The sequence below is a fragment of the Marmota flaviventris genome, chromosome 9 (genome assembly GCF_047511675.1).
Source record: "Marmota flaviventris isolate mMarFla1 chromosome 9, mMarFla1.hap1, whole genome shotgun sequence".
NCBI classification, from domain to species: domain Eukaryota; kingdom Metazoa; phylum Chordata; class Mammalia; order Rodentia; family Sciuridae; genus Marmota; species Marmota flaviventris.
The window spans coordinates 63830704-63850052 of record NC_092506.1 but is presented as its reverse complement, the minus strand read 5'-3'; the positions used below and the strand labels follow the sequence as shown (position 1 = coordinate 63850052).

The following is a 19349-nucleotide window of genomic DNA, read 5'->3' as shown; positions in this document are numbered from 1 at the left end:
AACTGAATTTTTTTTTTTTTTATTTTTTTTAGTTTTTGGCGGACACAACATCTTTGTTTGTATGTGGTGCTGAGGATCGAACCCGGGCCACACGCATGCCAGGCGAGCGCACTACCGCTTAAGCCACATCCCCAGCCCAAGAACTGAAAATTTAAATAACAAAAATATATAGAGATGTGTATGAACTATGTATATGTGTATATGTATGTAATCTGTATATATGTAATCAGGTTGGAAAAGGATGAGAAAACTTATGATGCCCAAAGTTGGCCAAAATGTGGGCCCTTGAATAGGGAATAACTGCTAATTAATCTGGGTTTCTTTGGGGGATGATGAAAATGTCCTAAAATGCATTATGATGATAATTGCATACCTCCATGAATATACTAAAAAGTGTTCAATTTTATACTTAAATGGGTGAACTTTGTGATTAGCAAATTGGATCTCAATAAAACTAATTTAATAAAAGAAAAAATGTGGTCCTTTAATTAGTTTAATGGTAGAAGTGTAAATAGGCACATTCTTTTCCAGAAACATTTAGCCAGTATCTTCTCAAGTATAAAATAACAACATGTGTACATATACCCATATTTCATTACACACACGCACGCACACACACACACACACACCCATTCTTTTGACTACAAAGATTTCTGTATATGGATATTCACTGCGACGATGTAATAGAGAAAAGCTGGAAATAGTCCAAAAGTCTATCAATAGGGCGTTAGTTTAAAAAAATCATGGAAAATGTGACATGTATATATGCTGATATAGAAAACTGTCCAAAAAATAATATTTGGTGAATTTTAAAACTTGTTAAAAGGAAGGAATTAAACCAAGTTAGAAATACTTAATTCTGAGGTCTTCTATTTATACTTCAAGGGGATTAAAACTGCATGCAAAATTGTGTGTGCATGTATATACGTAAGTATATTTTCTAAGAAAAGCGTCCACAGCTTTTACTGAATCTTAAAGAAACATGTGACCTTCGAAAAGGGTTACTAAATAATCACTAAAAAACCTCCTAAGATACTGAATATCTGAGGAATGTAGTTAAGTTATACCCAAGAGAGGAAGCCTTTGGGGAGGAAAGAAATTCTCCCAATTAAGCTTTTAAGAACATACTAAATGCCTCTACCACAAAAACACAAATTTTTATCCCAAGACTCCTACATCTAAGGGTGTAAAGGGAGTTATTCTTCAGTTGAGCCTATGTTCATTCACCTGTTAATTACAAACCTCAACCAAAAATTAAAGAGCAAAAAGAGTCTTCGAATTGTATGACTACTTCATGCTTAAATTACAATTGAAAGTAAGAACATACCAAAGCAAAGGGAAACAAAGTAGTAGTGCCGCTTGACCCAGTAGAGGAGCTGATCTGCATGATAGCTAGTACTCACACATGTTAAGACAAAGGTCCAGGAGTTAGTGGTGACTTTTTTAAGATAAGCAAATTAAAATAAGATAAATAAATCAGGTCTTATAAATAGTTTTGTGAGCAAAAACAAATCTCTTTAGGCAGATGAGGCAAGAGAAGTCTAATATTTTTGGAATTCATGTTATATAGTAAATTAATATTTTCAATATTACAATCATTTTAGAATCAATGGGACTTAATAAAGTTGGAATAAATAAGTATAAAATAGCAGGGATACTCTATCCTAAAATAAAAAATATGCCTTAGAACAGTATTTCTTAATCAGAGGTAGTTTTGTCTCCCTGTAGGACATGTGGCCACATGTGAACACATTTTTTTATCGTCGGGATTGGGGAGGTGCTGCTGGAATCTTATGGACAGAGTCCAGGGATGTGGTTAAACATCTTATATCCTCTGCTCTGTTCCAAAACGTTGATGGTGCCATGTCTTAGAAACTCAACCTTCAAGTAGGCTAGGGGACCACTGAAATCTACTTTGAGATTATCACAGAAGTCCTAAATCAACAAGGGTTTGTTTATTTGTTTAGAAATACTGACACCCTGTCAGCTAGGATGGGAAGTATTGACATCCACAATTTTCAAAGTGTTATTCTAAAGACAATAATTGACTCTTCAATTTATCTACATTTTTTAAATAATACATAAAGTTCTGAGACAGGCAAAAACTGATTTCTGAAATCAAAGTGGTTCCTTTGGAGAGAAAGGAAAGGGAGAGAACACAAGAACGACTTCTGGAATGTTCATAATTCTGCATTTCTTAATCTGGGTAATAGTTATATAACTGTGCTCACTTTGTGACAATTCAGCAAGGGGTATACTAATAATCTGTGCACTACTCTATATAGATAACACATCAACAAAAAAATGTTTATTTTTAATGGTATATATTCATACCCTAAAAAGATGAACATTTTGATCCAGAAAGCTAAATTAATATCAACTACAAAAGTAAAAGTGTTTTGTTATATAGGCTGCCTTCCAAGAATTCAAGAAGGATGACACCCCCAGAAAGCTGTAAATAGCATACTCAGCACTCCTGCAGCATTCAGCTGCACACTCAAGCCACTATATATCCCTTGGCATCAATCCAAAACTGTGATAAACACTAACAAATGCGGTCCAATTTATTCCATGAACAGTTTGTTCAGATTATTCTCCTAGTGTTAAACTGTGAACTGTTATCAGAAAACAGACTTTATCAAGTAAATGATGGTTTCTCTTTTCTAATCCCACAAATTCTCAAATCTCCCCCAAATTAAACCCTTCTTGGTCCCAACTCCTCAGGATTTCTCCATGCTTTTTCTAAAAGTACCCACCATTGCCTCTCCCAATATCCACCTTTACACTCCACTTTCACTCTCACACACACAAAAAAATTCATATTCAAGCTCAATTCAGAGACCTATCTTCCCAGCCACATTTGTACCCTCTCCCAAGACTTCATAATACAATCCAAACCTCACTACCCTCAAACTCCTAAGATCCTCCATAAATTCCCTGCCCAACACCACCACAAAATCAGGGCACATGCTACCCTGTTCTTTTAAATCCTCTTCTACCACAGCTTTGCTTCTGCAAACATTTCTACCTCCCTACTCAATAGCCACCACTGTGACTATTATCTCCAACTTTTCTCTTCCCTTTAGTCTCCTGCTTTCCTATAATATTCATTCCAATCTCACCCTCTCCCCACAACTGCTGCTTTCTTCTTTACGAACCCTTCCTAAGGCCCCAGAGCAGAGATGGAAAGTTACAGAAAGAGTATGAAGGAACTTGCTCTGTCCTATGTGAAGTTATGAGTGAAGGTGGCTCAAGCCTCAAGCAAACAGTGCTGTGCAGGGACTACAGAGTCAGACACTGGATTCTGAAAGCCAGTCCCACCACTCACTAACAGCAAGGCTTATACTCTGGTTTCTCTCAGATGGTATAAACCTTTTGCCTTTACTAACAGGAAGGCTTTGGAAAAAGCTTCCATTTCTCTAACTGCAAGATGGGAATAACAGAAACAGCTATCTCATAGTGTTATGAGGATTCAATGGCTAATGACCACTGAGCACTCTGCTCAAACCCAGCATGGTAAACTCTCAATGACTGACAGTTTGTTTTGGTCCGTTTCTGGGAAGGAGGAATAAAGGGAAGGTGAAAGACACTCTAATTCTCTCATTAATGCTAAGATTTCTGTAAAAACTCCCTTTGGGGAACAGAAGAAGGACAATAGGAGGAAAAAAACTCTACAGATTTGTGGATATCACAGATGTTTATCAGATCCCCAAATTTTTTGTTCCCTCTTTCTTATCCTTCAACAATGTGGATCGAGAAGCCTTCAAAGAGAAGTCCCTCCATCCTGAGAGTCACTGGAGGGAATGAAGTAGCAAAGAGTACACTTTACTACTAAGTCGCATTCCTTGGGGGTCTGAGAATTGGAAAGGAAACCTCCAAGTTCCAATCACATTTCTCTAGAGAGACGGAGGAGAGCACTTCGTAGTAAAGGGAGATGAGAGTAAGTGCGAGAAACCCTAACTCCTCGCTGTTCCAGCAGCAGAACACCAACTGGTTTCTCCGGGTGGGGACGGAAAGGGAAAGCGCTTTGCCGCGTCTCCTGGGGCACAGGGCTTCTCCGGTGCGTTCCCAGGAGGGATGAGGGGAGGGTCTGTGCAAAGGAATCCCCCATCCCTACAAGGCGAGAGGGGCCCGGCAGCCCGCGGGGAGTTTGGCTGGCTCTCTGCGGTCTCCTCACAAGCTCATCTGAGGCGCTGGGATACTCCAGGGGCACAGGGATCTCCCAGAGGTTCGGCCATCGCTGGACCCCTCCCCTCAAGACCTCCTGACAGCCCACCTCAGCTCCCCGGCCCCTTCCCAGAGTATCCCGGCAAACGCAGAGTCAGCCGGAGCCACCGAGTCTCCACACGGGCCTTTCCCCGTCCCTACTGAGCACCACGAGCCGACGCGCTCACCTGCTGAGACGGCAGCTCCACATGCAGGGCCCGCGCGGTAGAACCTGGCGGCAGGGCGGCGGCCGGGCCCGGGGGCGGCGGCGGGACCGGGCCCCCGACCGACGCTGAGGAGCTCATTTTGACCCAGCGGCCGCCAGGCGGCGGGACGGGCGCTCCTCCCGCATCCGCCGCTGCCTAGTCCCCACGACCCTCCGAGCCCCTGCTGCCTGCAACCCTCCACCCGAGAGGCAGGACTGCTCTGTCCCCGCGCTGGCCGCTGCCTCTGGCTAAGGAAGAGCCATATTACCGCAGTGCAACCCCCTCCACCGGGCTGAGACCTGGCCCACTCATTGGTTCCGTTCTTACAGGGGAGGGACCCAACGGCAGCGAAGGGACTTGCTATTGGGTAACAGGTCAGTCCGTCGCCGGCCGGAATGGGCTGGGGGCAGAGGCGCTCCAGGATGGCCTCAATTGCGTCTGTCAAGCCGGGATGAAATTTGGGGCGTTGCTTCATTTTGTCCTATTTTTATTGGTTCTTTCACTAGTAAGGGGCGGAGCCTCCTGGGGTGCTGCAAAGGCCATTGCTCAAGATTGCTGCCAATTGTCAGTAAAGGAAGAGGGGCGGGGTCTTGATTAGGTAGAGCGCGCTCCTCAGCTCTGGAGTCACGTGCAGAAGGCTGGAGCGTCACCTGATTAGTGAGAATCAGTCTTCTGAGCCACTTCCGCCCTGACCTAGTTGTCATGGTAACAGGCCTCCGGTAGAGGGCGGAGACCCTCTAGGCTAGAGCAGAGTCATTGCAGGCTCCTTAAGCAGTCTTTTGCCGAGGTGTTATAATCAACGTGCGAAGACGAAAAAGGAATGCTTTATAGTTTAGCAGAGAGCTACCACGCAGGATGAATGAAACCAGAGTCCTGTCCGGCAGTCCCACCAGTCTTTCACGACCAACTCTACCCTCGAGTCCACGCCCCTCCTCGCACTCCACTAACTAGTACTCTGGAGCCAAAAGGTGTGCCAACTGCCCAGAACGCTGTTTCATCTATACCGATGGGTTGCTTCTGCTGTCTCTGGAAACCCTTTGCTACTTTTCTTTCCCTAAAACTTGCTTACCCACCAAATCTTTGCTGGGACCTTGAGTTAGAAACCTTTCCTATACCATAGTCCTGATTATTCTATTGCATTGTTTGGTGGTTTGGGGTTTTTGTGGGATTTTGTTGTTGTTGTTTCTTGGCGGGAGGGGGGGGGGAGTGCCAGGGATTAAATCCAGGGGCGCTTAACCACTGAGTCATACCCCCAGGCCTTTTTTTTATTTTAAGACAGGGCCTCACCAAATTGCTGAAGGCAGCTTTGAACGTGTGATCTTCCAGCCTCAGCCTACCGGCCGGCTGAGATTACAAGCTTGTGCCACCTCGCCCAGCTGCCTTGTCCTTTAATAGGCATGTTTAACACATACTACCAATCGCTACTCTCAATCCCGAGCGCCCCCCCCCCAACACACACACATACTCTCTCTCTCTCTCTCTCTCTCTCTCTCTCTCTCTCTCTCTCTCTGAATCCCTCTAGCAAGAAGACATTTCCTTATTCATCCCTGGATTCAGTGCTGACAGAGAATAAGGAATTGTTTTTTCGATGTAAACAAACAGCTCAAATGCCTTCTCTTCCATGAAGATTTGTTTGATCTTAATGGTAGAATCTATATGCAATTGCTTCTAAAATAAATAGCACTGAGTCATTCTGCAGGATACTGATGTGCCTTCTCCCCCCAGACTGAATTCCTACACCACCTGGACTGATGTAGCAAAAAGAACACAGTGCTTTAGAGTCAGACACAACAGAAATCAGGCACTTTGAGAATCTTGGCTCTGCCACTCTCTAGGTAACACAAAAAGCCCATTTCCCACTCTCAGTTTTAGTTTTCCCATCTGTAAAATAGTAATAGGGTTGCTATGGGGTATAAGTAAGTAATGTATGTCACAAGCCCCTGTAACAACTGACATATAATAGCTGCATTTAAGTTTTGTGGGTTTTTTCCCCAGTGGGCTGAGGATGTAGCCCCGTGCTAGAGCACATGCTAAAAATGTGTGAGCCCCTGGGTTCAAACCAGAGAACCATAAAAAAAAAAAAAATTAAAAAGGCAAACATACTATCTGAAAAACACCTTGGATCTAATCTCAGAGCTGCATCACACAGATGTCATCGCCTCCTATTCTGAATCATGGTGGGAGCCTAGGTTGTGTGGTCAGGTGTTTGTTGAGAAGAAAGTAGTTATGAATCCCAAATCTCAATTTAGTTCAACTCTGTGGTGCCAGGATCTGGTGGGATTTCACAGAAAATACGTTTCTGTTTCTAAGCTGTATTCATTTCCTGAAGCCACCAAATTAAATTACCACAAACTAGATAGCTTAAAATGAATTTATTCTTTCAGGGTTCTGGAGGCCAAAAGTCCAAAATCAAGGTGTCAAGGTGCTTTCTCAGAGGCTCTAGGGAAGAATCCTTTGTTGTTCTTCTATCCACTGGTGGCTCCAAGAATTCCTTGGCTTCTGTCTACATAATCTCTTCCCCTATCTCCACATGAGCTTCTCTTCTTCCTGTGTCTTCTTTCTCTTATAAAATATTTGTTATTGGATTTAGAGCCCACCCAGATAATCCAGATTTCATCTTGAGATCCTTAATTGAATTATATTGGCAAATACCCTTTTCCAAATAAGGTCATATTCACAGGTCCCAGGGGTTAGAACAGAGTGTGCCATCATTCAGCCGACTGTACGAGTTAAGAAAATGGGCCTAGAAAGAGTGCACAGAATTACTTCCTCCTTTGGGAGGATCCCTTGTGAATAGTAATTGACACTTAACAAATGTCCAAGAGAGCTTCTCTATGTCAAACTTTTTGCTAGGTGCTGGGAAACCCAGATCCTAGAGGAGCTGCCCACTCCTTGTTTGAAGATCCAGTAAGTATACAAAAAGTGATACTCCAGTTGCTCAGTGCTGAATTGGAAGGAAGCCCAGGGGCAATGGGAGCCAAAAGAAAAAATAGTTGAGAGTCAGATTTCACAGTGGAGTGGAGACTGAAGGATCAATTCTCTCTACAAGATTTTATTGAGGTTCAACTCTGCACAGGCTGACTGCTGGTTGCTGGAAATGCAGGCTTCAAGTACACAACCCAACTCAGACATACTACAAAAATTAGAAGACCTGGAACTCCCACCCCTGGAGACATGGGGAGAAATCAAATAGCCTATTGCCTGCAAAACATTCAAGAAAAGGTTATAAACTATCTTGTACATAGTAAGTGTTCAATAAACATTACCTGTCATTATTTTCATATGGCTTATTCTAAAAATGTTTACATTATTTGGATTTGAATCTATTTTATTATATGACTATTTTAACATAAAATTAGTTTAAGCCACTTACAAGTGAAACTTAATCCCCACATTTATACATTAATGCTGTTTGGACGTAGGGTCTCTGGGAGATAATTAAGATTACATGAGAGAATGAGAGTAGGCCCTCCATGATGGTGTTAGTGGCTTTCTTTGCCATGTGATATACTCAGCCATGTTATGATGCAGCAAGAAGGCCCTTAATAGGTGCCAAGCAAAAGCTGGAGCCAAGCTTTTAGACTTCCCAGCCTCCAGAACCCTTTGCCAAATAAACTTCTGTTCTTTATAAATTAGCTGGATTCAGTTCTTTGGTTACAGCAACAGAAAACAGATCAAAACAGTACTGAAATCATTACGTACGCAGGGCCAAATAACCAAACCTACCCCAATCCACTTTGCTTCCTCTTCCTTTTCCCACCTTATGGGCCTAATGCATTGGGTAAATAAGAGTAATAAAGGAAAGGTTAATATTTTAATATCTTGAACTTAATTAAATTAACTCTATCTTCTTCCTTTCAATAGAGCTCTTTCTTCCGTTCATTTACTTGCTTAGTAATGATACCTTTGCCAAGTGGCCGGCCTTCTTCATTTTAAGAAATAATGCAAATAGAATTCCTGACTGAAAGGAGTTCACAGATCCTTTCAGTATAAAGTGCTAGGTGTAATAATTGAAATGACATATAAATTATTATGAAAGCACATAAGAGGAAGTTCTAACTGCAGCCTGTTTTCCAGGAAGGCTTCCTAGGGGGAAAAGAGTATTCTAGGCAGAAGGAACAACATAAGCAGAGGCTCAGAGCAGAGGACATGGCATTAGCATAGTCTAATGTGGCTGAAACAAAGGCTGCATGGGACAGTAACCGGCTAAGAGGCTGGAAGTAGCCTCCAGTGCCAGTTGAGAAGAACCTGACTACCTGGCTGAAGAACTTGAGTTTGAAGTTGGGCAACAGGAAGTCACTTTTAGAAAGATCACCCAGGCAGCCCTGGAGAGGCAGCTTTGAAGGGGAAGGACTAAAACCAGAGTTTTGCAGAAGGCCAAACGAGAAATATAAAACCCCAAAGAGGCAATTCCCCCAAAGAATCCAATCCACAGAGCACAGGCCAAGGGGCAGGTCCCTGGGCAGCGTTTCTCCTCCTTTTCCTCCAAGGTCACTTTCTTAAAAACTCTTCCCAGAGCTGAACTAATTGTGGCCTCCTCTGGGCTCCCCGCATCCGTCTGATTTCTCTTCAGTCTGTGTCTCCATGTGCCTAGTCCTATGGGATAATTTATTTGTTGCTCTCTCTCTTCTTTGAACCTTTGCTTTTGATTTCTCTCTGAATCTCTAGTGTCTTGATGTAAAGGACATAATACAAACACCAGGAAACCTGGAACAAGTCTTCAGTGAGAAATTGACTGAATGTAGTCAGTGGATAAATGTTTGCAGAAGTAAATGTCGGGGTCACTCAGAGGCCTCCTAAGGAAGTCACCTTTCCATTATTTAACAAAATGCCTGAGATAATCAGTCAAGGAAAAGCTCGATTTGGGATCAGGATTCCAGAGATTTCAGCCCATGGTTACTTGGCCCTGTTGTTTTGAGCCTAGGACAGCACAGTATATCATGGTGCGAGCATGTGACAGAGGAGGCCCACTCACTTCATGGCAGCTGGGAAGCAAGAGAGAGAGGAAGCGGGTAGGATCCAAATACCCACTTAAAGGGCGTGTTCCCAGTGACTTGACTTTCCTCTACTAGGCCCCCACCTCCCAAAGGTGCTACCACCTCCCAGTGATGTCAGGGGTTGGAGACCAATTTCGCAAACATTCAGATTCAAATTGTAGCACCCCTCTAGCTCCCTAACTGGAACAGCCCCAGAGGGAGGAAATAAACTCTCTTTGGGCTGTCACACAAAGCTTGTAGCAAAGCTGAGACAAAGACTTGGGTCTCTTGTCCTCGAGACCAGGGCTTTTTCCTCAATTCCAGAGGTGTTGCTTTCTTTGTTTCTGTTCTTTTCTTTTCCTTCCTTCCTCCCTTCCTTCCTCCCCCCACCTATTTCTTTTTTTCTTTCTTTTTGGTACTGGGAACTGAACCCAACCCAGGAGTGCTTAACCACTGAACCATATCCTTAATCCTTTTTATTTTTTGAGACTGGGTCTCATAAGTTGCTTTAAGCCTTGCTAGATTGCTGAGGCTGGCTTTGAACTTATGATCCTCCTGCCTAGGTTTCCTGGGCTGCTGGGATTATGAGTGTGCTCCAATGGTTTTTCACGCTGTCACTGACTATACATGGGCCAGTGTGACACAGGCTCTTGTCCAGGCCAGCCAGGGTAAGACACAATGGATATAGTACATCTAACCCAGGGGGCTGATTTAGCAAAAGGCATCCAGAGCAAACTTTCCTCAGGAATAAGGCTTTTATAATGAGGTCTGAAGGACACAAAGGAGTCAATTGGACAAAGACTAATGTGAGCAAGAGAAGCAGTGTAGGCTCGGGGAAAAGGAGGAATGGCCTAAAAAAGGCACAGGGAGCTCTAAGGGAACTAAAAGAGAAGGCCAGGCAGGAGTGGGCAGAGAGCAGCCAGTGCTGAGGAGGAAAACATTTTTGAAAAAATTGCCATTTCAAAAACAAAGCAAAACCAAAGACCTCCTTTCATTTCTTTTACATTTTGGTATTGTTTCTATACATAATTTTGCATAGCAGAAGTGATACTATCTTTACAGTGCTTGGAGCTTCTCAAGTTTAATCCAGCACAGAATGAAATAGGAGATTCTGGCAGGGGCCAAATCCCGCCATTGTAGGCCACAGTGGAATGTGGATTTCTTGGAGGTATATCAACAACTGTTGAAGTGTTAAGCAGGGAAGTGACGTGACCCAATTTATGGTTTAGAAATGTCACTCTGGCCAGGCAGGGTATAGCTCATGCCTGTAATGCCAGAGGCTCAGGAGCCTAAAGCAGGAGAATGGTGAGTTCAGAGCCAGCCTCAGCAACAGCAAGGCACTAAGCAACTCAGTGAGACCCTGTCTCTAAAGAAAATACAAAATAGGGCTGGGGATGTGGCTCAGTGGTCAAGTGCCCCCGAGTTCAATCCCCAGGATCCCCCTCCCACCACCACCCCCCCCCCCCAAAAAAAGAAAGAAATGTCACTCTGTCAACTGTGTCAAAAGTGAATTCAAGGGTAGGAAAAGTGAAAATGGTTAACACTGAATTGGGGACATTTCTTCAATGAATTTGAGGACAATTAGAACAAAGAAATATCACTAAGTTCCCAGGAATAAAAGGGCTCAAATGATGCCTGATTTCCTGTTAGGCTGATTCCATGATTGGGGAACTCTCCCCAGGCAGGCATGATGTTACTGAGTTTCTGGAAAGTAACACCCTAGATATAAAGTAGTGTGTCTAGAAGCCTCTAAGCTGGGATCAAAGCCCTGGATCAGTGTGGACCTGCAGCTTATTAGCTGCAGGGATTTAGGCAAACTGATTCCCTTCCCTGAACCTCCAGGTTTCTCTGGGGCAAGAGTAGACTAATGTTTGCTAAGTGCTTTACATACATACATTACTCTGGTCAATCTCCAGGGGATTCTATGAAGCAGGCATTTTCTTAGATTTACAGATCCCTACAAAGAGGCTCAGAAATAGCAATGACTTGCCCGCAGTCACGTGATTCTTTGGGGCAAATTGACAGTGTGAACCCAGGTCTCCTATACTACACTTCCTTTATTAATTAGAATATACTATTTAAGACTAAATTTTGCCAAGAGGATGAGAACCTCACTCCCATCCACAGCAAAGCATAGCTGCAAAAAATCCTAAGGGTAAAACTCCCTAAGCAGTTCTTCCTCTTCCTAAATAATTTAAGGGGCTGGGGTTGTGGCTCAGCGGTAGGCTTGCCTTGCATATGCGAGGCCCTGGGTTCAATCCTCAGCACTACATAAAAATAAATAAATAAAATAAAGGTATTGGGTCCATCTACAACTTAAAAAAAATAATTTTAAACAAAACCCCATAGGGAGGGGCCAAAAACAAAATGGTAAAGCCTTGTGAGGGGAGCTTAGAGGCGAGGAGTTCCAGAGCAGAGAGTCAGAACCAGAGTAACATGAGGAGGGCTTCCAAGCAGGGGCAGGAGGGTGGGAGGAAGGATCCTGGCGCAAGCCTCAGAACTGAAGTGGGTGATGAGTTGTCCATCTGGCAGGGCCCTCTGGAGCCAGGTGGCACAGGTGCCAGAGTTCAAGCAAGATGAGGATGAGAATTGCCTACATAATTTTGAGGGCTCAGTGCAAAATGAAATACAAAGTCCCTTGTTCAAAAATTAAGAATTATGAGATGGTGATAGTGTTAAATCAAGCATGGGGCCCATCTAAGCATGGGACCCTGCGCCACTGCATAGGTAACAGCCCCAAGAAGCTGGTCCTGCCAGTGCCAGGATTGAGGATGCGGGCAATGGCAACAATAGAGATTGGCTCCTTACACAGGGGCTGAGCAGCTAGTTAGATAAATAAATAAGTGAAGGGTAAAGGGAGACAGTTTTATCTCTATCATAATATGAGAAAAAAGAACTAGGATGGAACCTGAAGTTCATCGATACAAATTGCCCATATCTTTGTTTCTAAGTATCATCTCCATTAGGGGAAACCAGGACAGTGGAGAGGTAGATGATTCTAAGATTAGGCTAGGAAAAAAAATCACAAGATGGGGCTGGGGCTGGGGCTGTAACAGTGGCACAGCGCTTGCCTAGCATGTGTGAAGGACAGGGTTCGATCCTCAGCACCACATAAATGTAAAACGGATAAAATAAAAGCATTCTGTCCATATACAACTACAATAAAATTTAAAATAAATCACAAGATGATCCTGAGATATCTAGTTGTGCCAGAAAATAAGGGACTACTTTAAAAATGATGGAGGCAGATGATGTCAACAGGACACAAAAGCCAGTTTTAAAAGGCCCCAACTCCCCAAATCTGTATAGGTATCAGAATAAATAATGACAGAATGGCCCCACTGAATAAAATGGGATCCACAAAAATGAAAAAATAAGGATTTCTGAGGTTTTTATCAATAGAAATAAGGAAATATTTACATAATTGTAAAGTATGAAAAAAAAAGTACCTTTACAGTAGAAAAGTGGGGTGGTCACCATCTTAACCCAGTGATGATGATTATCATCAGTAATTGGACATACTGAAATCATACAGGTTATAAGCTGTGCTATTCATTGTTTATTCTGATATTTAAACTGGCATCATCTGCCACCTAATAGGATGTGGTGAGAAGAGCCCATCATCATGACTGTGATATGTCTGCTAATATGGATAACCTGAATCAATCATGAAGAAATTAAAATAAAACAAAACTGAACAGAATTCTGAGAACCTGACCATAATCTCCTAGATTATCAAGGTCATAATAGTCGAGGAAAGATGGAGGAACTGTTTTAAGATCAAAGAAAACTGAAATAATAGTGGCTCTGAACTTCAGTCTTTTGCTAAAAACATACATTTTTAAGATAAACTTTGATAAACTTTTAAGATTTGAATTGAGTCTGAGAACTAGATGGTAGTAATAATTCTATGATAATTTCCTGGTGTTCATGGATTTACTGTGGCTATGTAGAATAATGTGTGGGCATCAGGTTTGAGTAAGAAGCCTCTCATGCTCTGTAAAGAGGAAGCAAGGTCAATGTTGATTAGCTGTGTGAGTAGAGAAAAGTGCTTTGGCTTCTCTGTACCAAGTTCCCAAGATTAGGAGTGTTTGCTCCAGAGGATTATAAATTTACTGTCTACTCCTGAACGTTTGCGAGTCCATGATTTTAGCATTTTTAGTTAGCTGAGGGTAGGAGCTGGACAAATGTCAAACTATCAGAAGCTCAGGGAGTCATGTGACCTTTGCCTCAGAACCATCCCTGGTGCCCCCTTGTGGTCATATCTGGGAACCACAGTTGCAATCATGGAAATGACAATTTTCAGTCGGGCTGCAGCCCCCACCACCATGCAAGGGCAGGGACTTTTGGTAAAAGTCTCCATCTCCCTCTCCTGAGGTAAAAACTCCCAACATTTACCTGGAGTATTCAGCCACAGTTTGAGAGCAGGCTGGCTTCTGCTCTGAACAGGCTGCTGCAATACATACATTGCCATGGAAAGGGTATCACTCTGCAATTTAGGATCTGGTTATTACTGATGCTCTCCTTAGGCAGAGGTAGTAGAATTCCATAATACACACGAGTTATATCTATTCACAAAATTAATGCTTGAGAATAATGGCCTCCCCTTATGGGATGGCCTACAATAGAACCAGAGCTTGACCTGAAGCCAGAGGCTGAGCTTGGCAATCCAGTGTTCAGCCAGCCTCAGGCTGGGGGTGGAGATGGAGCTGATCTTCTGTCAGAAATCTGGCCTTGCCTCCATCCCCAGGGAACTGCTGTTTTCTGATCTGCGCTTTCCATCCTAAGGCCTGTCTTGTGCTATAGAACCCTGCTTCTCCAGAGCACTTCCTCTCACTGCATCTTCTAGAAACTCTGAAGAAACCAACTCCCTGCCATTCCAAGTCAGGTGCTCCTGCAGACTTTACACCTCCTGGTCTGTCCAATCAGCAACTCCAGCTCTCCTGCCTGCACCTGCTGTTCTTCCCTCCTCCTTCCTGCCTGGAAAACTGTCAGCTACCCTTCGAGGCCCAGCTCAGGCACTGTTTCTTTAGTGAGACACCCCAGATTGGGTTAGAGGTGTCTGTGTCATAGCCCTGACCATCTGTGTCCTCAGCAGGATGTTAGTCTCTGCAGCCCACTCACAGCTCCCAGCAGATGAGCAGCTTCCAGGTTGGAGGAATGGCAAAGGCAGGCAGGACAGGTATTCTGGCAGTAATGGGGCTGGAATGTTGTCCCTTGGCCTCAGCTGGGAGGGGTTTCCAGATGCTTAGTATTCAATGAACTGAATGGAACAAGAGCATAGAGAAGTGGCATCTTCTGAGACCTTGTAACCACTAGGGTGGCAGCAGGCCTGGTCACCCCCTTTTTGGTGTAGCTGGGCCAAGGGCAGGGAACATGATAAGTGATCTGTAAGGAATTTCCAGCTCAGTCATTCTAGGACCCTCCTGCTAGACAGCAGTCCTTTATCACATAGGGTAGCTTGTCTAGCTGCTCCATGGCCCTTGCCTCTTGGTATTCACTCCTCCTCTCAGGCATGAGCTAGACCTAGATGCCTGCATCTAATTAAAAGGAATGGCAAAACCTATACCACCTTCCAGGTTTGGGCTCTGAAGCTCTGCAACTTCTGACCTGTTCATGCACTCTACCGACTGACCCTTCTTGCTCACTGTCTTATGAATCCCACTGCTGTGTCACAAGCTACCATATGGAAAGGCACCCATGGCAAGGAATTAAGGGAGGCCTCTGGTTAACAGCCAGTGAGGAAGTGAATCCTGCCATCAACCATATGAATGACCTTGGAAGTGGATCCTCCCTCTCTTGGGGTTTGAGACAACTGAGACCCTTGTCAACAACTAGATTGTAGCCTTGGCAGAGACATTGAGCAGAGGACCCAGCAAATCCTGGACTCCTGACTCTGAGGACCACAAGAGAAAAAGTTTGAAGCCACTAAGTTCTGAAGTTATTTGTTAAATAGCCATGGAGGAATAGTGTACCAGAAGTCTGGCAGGCAGCCCAGCTGGGGCGTGGTCCTCCCCACATGTGGCAGCAGGACACAGACAAAGCCCCAGCAATAACGCCTGAGGGTTCTTGTTTCCATTTATTTGTCTAGGAATATACAAAAGACTGACATGGTACAATGATCTCATGGAGAGAAAACATAACACAAAAAGGAGGGGCTAGGTTTCCTCCACAGACCCCCCCCCCTCAGAAAGGCACATATATGTGAGGATCGAGTTTGGGGGCCTTCGATCTGGACCCAGTGTTGCACAGGAGGCCAAGCCCCTCTGTGAACAGAAGAGGAATTCTTCCTCACACCAAACTTGGGGCATGACTCAGGTAGAGTGAGGCCACTGGGAAAGACATGCTCCAGGCCGAAGCTGAGTGTATGGAACCTGTGCCATCGGCCTCCTGAGCAACAGTCACTCCAACTTCATGTGTGACTGGATAATCCAAGATAGGGTGCTTCTGGGACAGCCCTATCACCAACACAGTATCACTGGAGGCCAGTCCAGGCTCAGATTTGAGAGATTGGGGGTAGGCTGAAGCAGGCAGAGAAGAGACTCATACTGGAGCATTCCAGATGCCCACCACTGCCCTCCCAAATAACTGCACCCTCTGCATCTTCCCCTCATCAAGAAGGACCTGTCCTGTAGTCAAGCATGGGGTGGTGGGAATAGAGGTGTCTGGGTCAGAAGTGGCTTCTGCCTCTCATCCCTAGGAGCAAAGAGCAAATCATCTAACTGGCCTGAGTCATTAATGGCTGTCCTTCTTCCCCCAATTAATCAGAACTGAGCCTTCTCTGTCATTTGGAAGGGGAAGAAGGGTTGGTTGAGAAACCATAAAGGCCCAGCTGTGTTGACCACCACCTAGAGCAGGGCAGACTGGAAGTAAAAGACCTTGAAATATTTTTTCTTCTTTAAAAAAGACCTAACATTGTAATGGTTTAACAAATTATAATTTCTTTAAATAACCCACAGACACCCATGACACTTCCAAATTTACAGAACAAAAAGCACGATTTGCAGCCGGTTCCTTCCGGTAGCTGGCCCCCAAGGGCTAAATCAGTTCACCTCCAGGACCTCAGTCTCTGGGAGGCCAAACTTGGTCTTGTGCTTGTCAAAGAGCTTCACCAGGGCCTCCATGTACATGGCGTGGTACAGGTCGATGTCCTGCTGGGTTGGATGCTCCAGCTTGGGGATGGTGATGGGCTCACCCACTGCAGGGATGGGGCAAAGGTGGCTGGTTAGTCAGTGCTCTTGGGCGACCCCTTCCTGGTATCTACTGACTTTAATGACTGTGCAATGTGCTGACCATACACCAGAAACTACCTGTCTCAGATTGTCCCTTTTTATAAATGAGAATACTGAGACCCAGGAACTTGGGAAGGGCCCTGCCCAAGACAACACAGCCCTAAACAGCGGATAAAATTAATTCACTGCACCCTGGTAGAAGTTCCTGTGAAAGTCAGAGGATCAAGTAAAATGGCTTTGCTTTTGCTCTTCTCTGGGTGAGCCATATTGACTCTTTGAGCCCCAGTTCTGGGTCTGTCACATGGGGAGCCTTCCTCATGGGGTCTTTCTAAGGAGTCTGTGAAGAATGTGACAGCTCTGAAAAGCGTGTAAGGGCAGGAGAGGAAGAACCAACACTGCTACGCTGTTTAATTTTTGTATCTTGCTCCATCTGCAGAACCAATCTACCCCTTAAGTCCTGCAGTGCAATTTCTGAGATTTCTTCCAAATCCCTGTACTTATTCTCCTCTCTCTCTACTGCCACTCCCTCAGCTCAAGACACTACCACAAAAGCATGGAGACTGACCTTCCCTGTCCATTTCTGCCCATCCCCAGAAGACCCAGGGATCACTTTAGAATGCAAATCTGAATCTCCCTTCCCAAATGCTCTCCAGCAGCTTTCCTTCCTCAAGGCAAAGAGCCCCTCCTTGGCACTGCCAGAGGACCTGTCCGACTGCAGTGCCTGTGAGGGAAGCGTGCCTGCTGCCTTGCTACTGCTTTGTCTCTGACCACAGCACAAATCACACACCTGCTTCTGATAATGCAAAGTATCTGTGTGAGCTTTGGCCCGTCAAATCTACTGCTCAGGGTCACAAGCTCCCGTGACATCACCAACTTGTGACCTTTAACACATGCCCACGTGCACATATGCACAGCTCTGCAAATATCAAAAACAGGCAATTCTTTGCAATCCTATAAATTGTCCTGAATATACCTGAATCGATGCAGCTGAGGGCTGAGTGTGGCCAGGCTTTGCCACATCTCTCCCAGGTCTGTGCAACATTCGTACTCACTTTTTTCTTTCTGCTCCTCAAAAAACCACACAATCTTTCTCTAACTTCACTTAGGCTATTGTTTCTGACAGAAATTCTCTTCTCCCTTCTTTTACTGATAATTCCTATCAGCAGTGAGGTAAGGTCCCCACTGATAGGAACTCCTAAAGTACCTGTGCATCCCCGTCACATCCCCAGAGGTGTTTGCTGGAACACTGTCTTCCCAGATGGGCCAGTGGGTACTGCAAACCATCTGCAGGTCTCATTTCCTCACCTGTCATGCTGCTAGGTTCATAGAAATGGATCCATATACCCCTTACCCCCACTGACCATTTCCATCGGCACCCAACACATCAAGGTCCTCATGGTTAAGAGCACGGCCATCACAGCTGGGTGGCCTATTCTGGGATTTTGATGTGTTCAGGACAGCCCTTGGTGTATAGGTTGGGACTCACCAACAGTAGTGATGGGCTTGGAGTAGGGCACCAGCCCCCAGGTGTCTGAGGAAAAGAGGCCTCTGCCATGGAAGATGCAGGGAGCAAAGCCTATGTACTTCTGGAACTTCTTCTGGACCCATCGGCCCCAGGAGCCCTCCTCGAAGATCACCTGCTTGTATACCTCGTTCTCCCCAAAGGAGTAGGTGGGAACCAGGTCAGCTCTGGAAGGGAGAGGCCAGGGTCTGTCACACTCCAACCACTGGTCTCAGTTCTTACTGTCAGCCCTAGAGGCCCTGCACCCCAGCCAAGCTGCCCTCAGGCCTGGAGTAGACCAGAACCACATGTGCCTCACAACAGACTCTGATGAACCCCTGCCCATTTGCCAGTACCTGCTCCGGAAGGCCTACGTTCACCCTCTTCCTGAAGGCCTGCCTCCCCGTCCCTCCCCACCCCAGGGGTCTCTCAGCCCTAAACTCATCACTGTGTCATAGCCTCAGCACACTGTGTTGTCACTATCTGTCCCTACTCCCTTCCCTACCATTAGGGCTCCTTGTCAGGGTCTGATCTGACCATCCCCAGGACTGGGTTCTGCAGAGCAGCCTCTTACAAAGCATAAAGACAGGGTCCTAATGGAACAGAGAGGAGGGCTGTTCTCCCTGTCCATATATCACACTCCAGGATACATGGGACCTTGATGACATGGTCTAGTGTCTTCCCTAACTTGTGTGTGATTACAGGCTACATCTCTCTCCCTCAGTTGGCCTATGCATTACTGGAGATCTGTCACCCCAGGACCCTCCTCCTGAGTCACCTGGAACCCAGATCTGGGAGGAAAGCAGTGGAGCTGGAGTACAAGAAGCATGACTCTGCATGTTACAATGTGTCCCCACCAGTCCGTTAGCCATACTTGATCTTCTCCAGTGGGAAATGGGGACTCAATCTCCTCACTTTCTGGGTTGCTGGATGTGCTTGGTAAATGGAATATGCTGATCAGGTGGCAACACAGAATATGCTTCTGGTTTTCCACACAGGGGTCACAGAGACCCAAGTTGCCCAGTTCCTCTCTGCCTGTTCTCAGGGTCACCCTCCAACAAACATTCCCTGATGTTTCTAGCCAGGCCATCCTCATCCTGACCTCTTGCTTTCCTAACAGCCCATCTGGCCCCAGATGGTAAGTTTTTCTGTAGTCCTGCAAGTGAGGAAGAGGCCACAAGCTACAGCTCTGCTCCACCCAGACACCTGTCTACACTTGGGCAAACTT

At 45.1% G+C, this 19349-nt stretch overlaps 2 protein-coding genes and 1 long non-coding RNA gene across 5 annotated transcripts in view; all 3 read right to left on the bottom strand.

The window, feature by feature from the left end:
- Positions 1-4715, bottom strand: part of Uvrag (UV radiation resistance associated) — a 327505-nt gene extending 322790 nt beyond the window's left edge. For 2 of the 3 annotated variants that reach the window (XM_071616501.1, XM_071616500.1), the window contains exon 1: positions 4395-4715. In XM_071616501.1, coding sequence (XP_071472602.1) covers positions 4395-4511 — 117 coding nt within the window. In that variant the 5' untranslated portion in view covers positions 4512-4715. The remainder of the gene's footprint in view (positions 1-4394) is intronic. The other variant, XM_027942640.2, reaches the window with a different exon arrangement.
- Positions 4716-6769: 2054 nt separating this feature from the next.
- Positions 6770-10843, bottom strand: LOC139706892 (uncharacterized). Its single transcript, XR_011708579.1, has 2 exons — positions 8139-10843; positions 6770-7356 (listed from the first exon to the last, which is right to left on the bottom strand). It is a non-coding gene; the product is annotated as an uncharacterized lncRNA (long non-coding RNA).
- Positions 10844-15448: 4605 nt separating this feature from the next.
- The window catches only part of Dgat2 (diacylglycerol O-acyltransferase 2), a 30398-nt gene continuing 26497 nt past the window's right edge, over positions 15449-19349 (bottom strand). Inside the window, exons 7-8 of the mRNA XM_027942569.2 lie at positions 18107-18309; positions 15449-16586 (exon numbers count right to left, since the gene is read on the bottom strand). Coding sequence (XP_027798370.1) covers positions 16432-16586; positions 18107-18309 — 358 coding nt within the window. The 3' untranslated portion in view covers positions 15449-16431. The remainder of the gene's footprint in view (positions 16587-18106; positions 18310-19349) is intronic.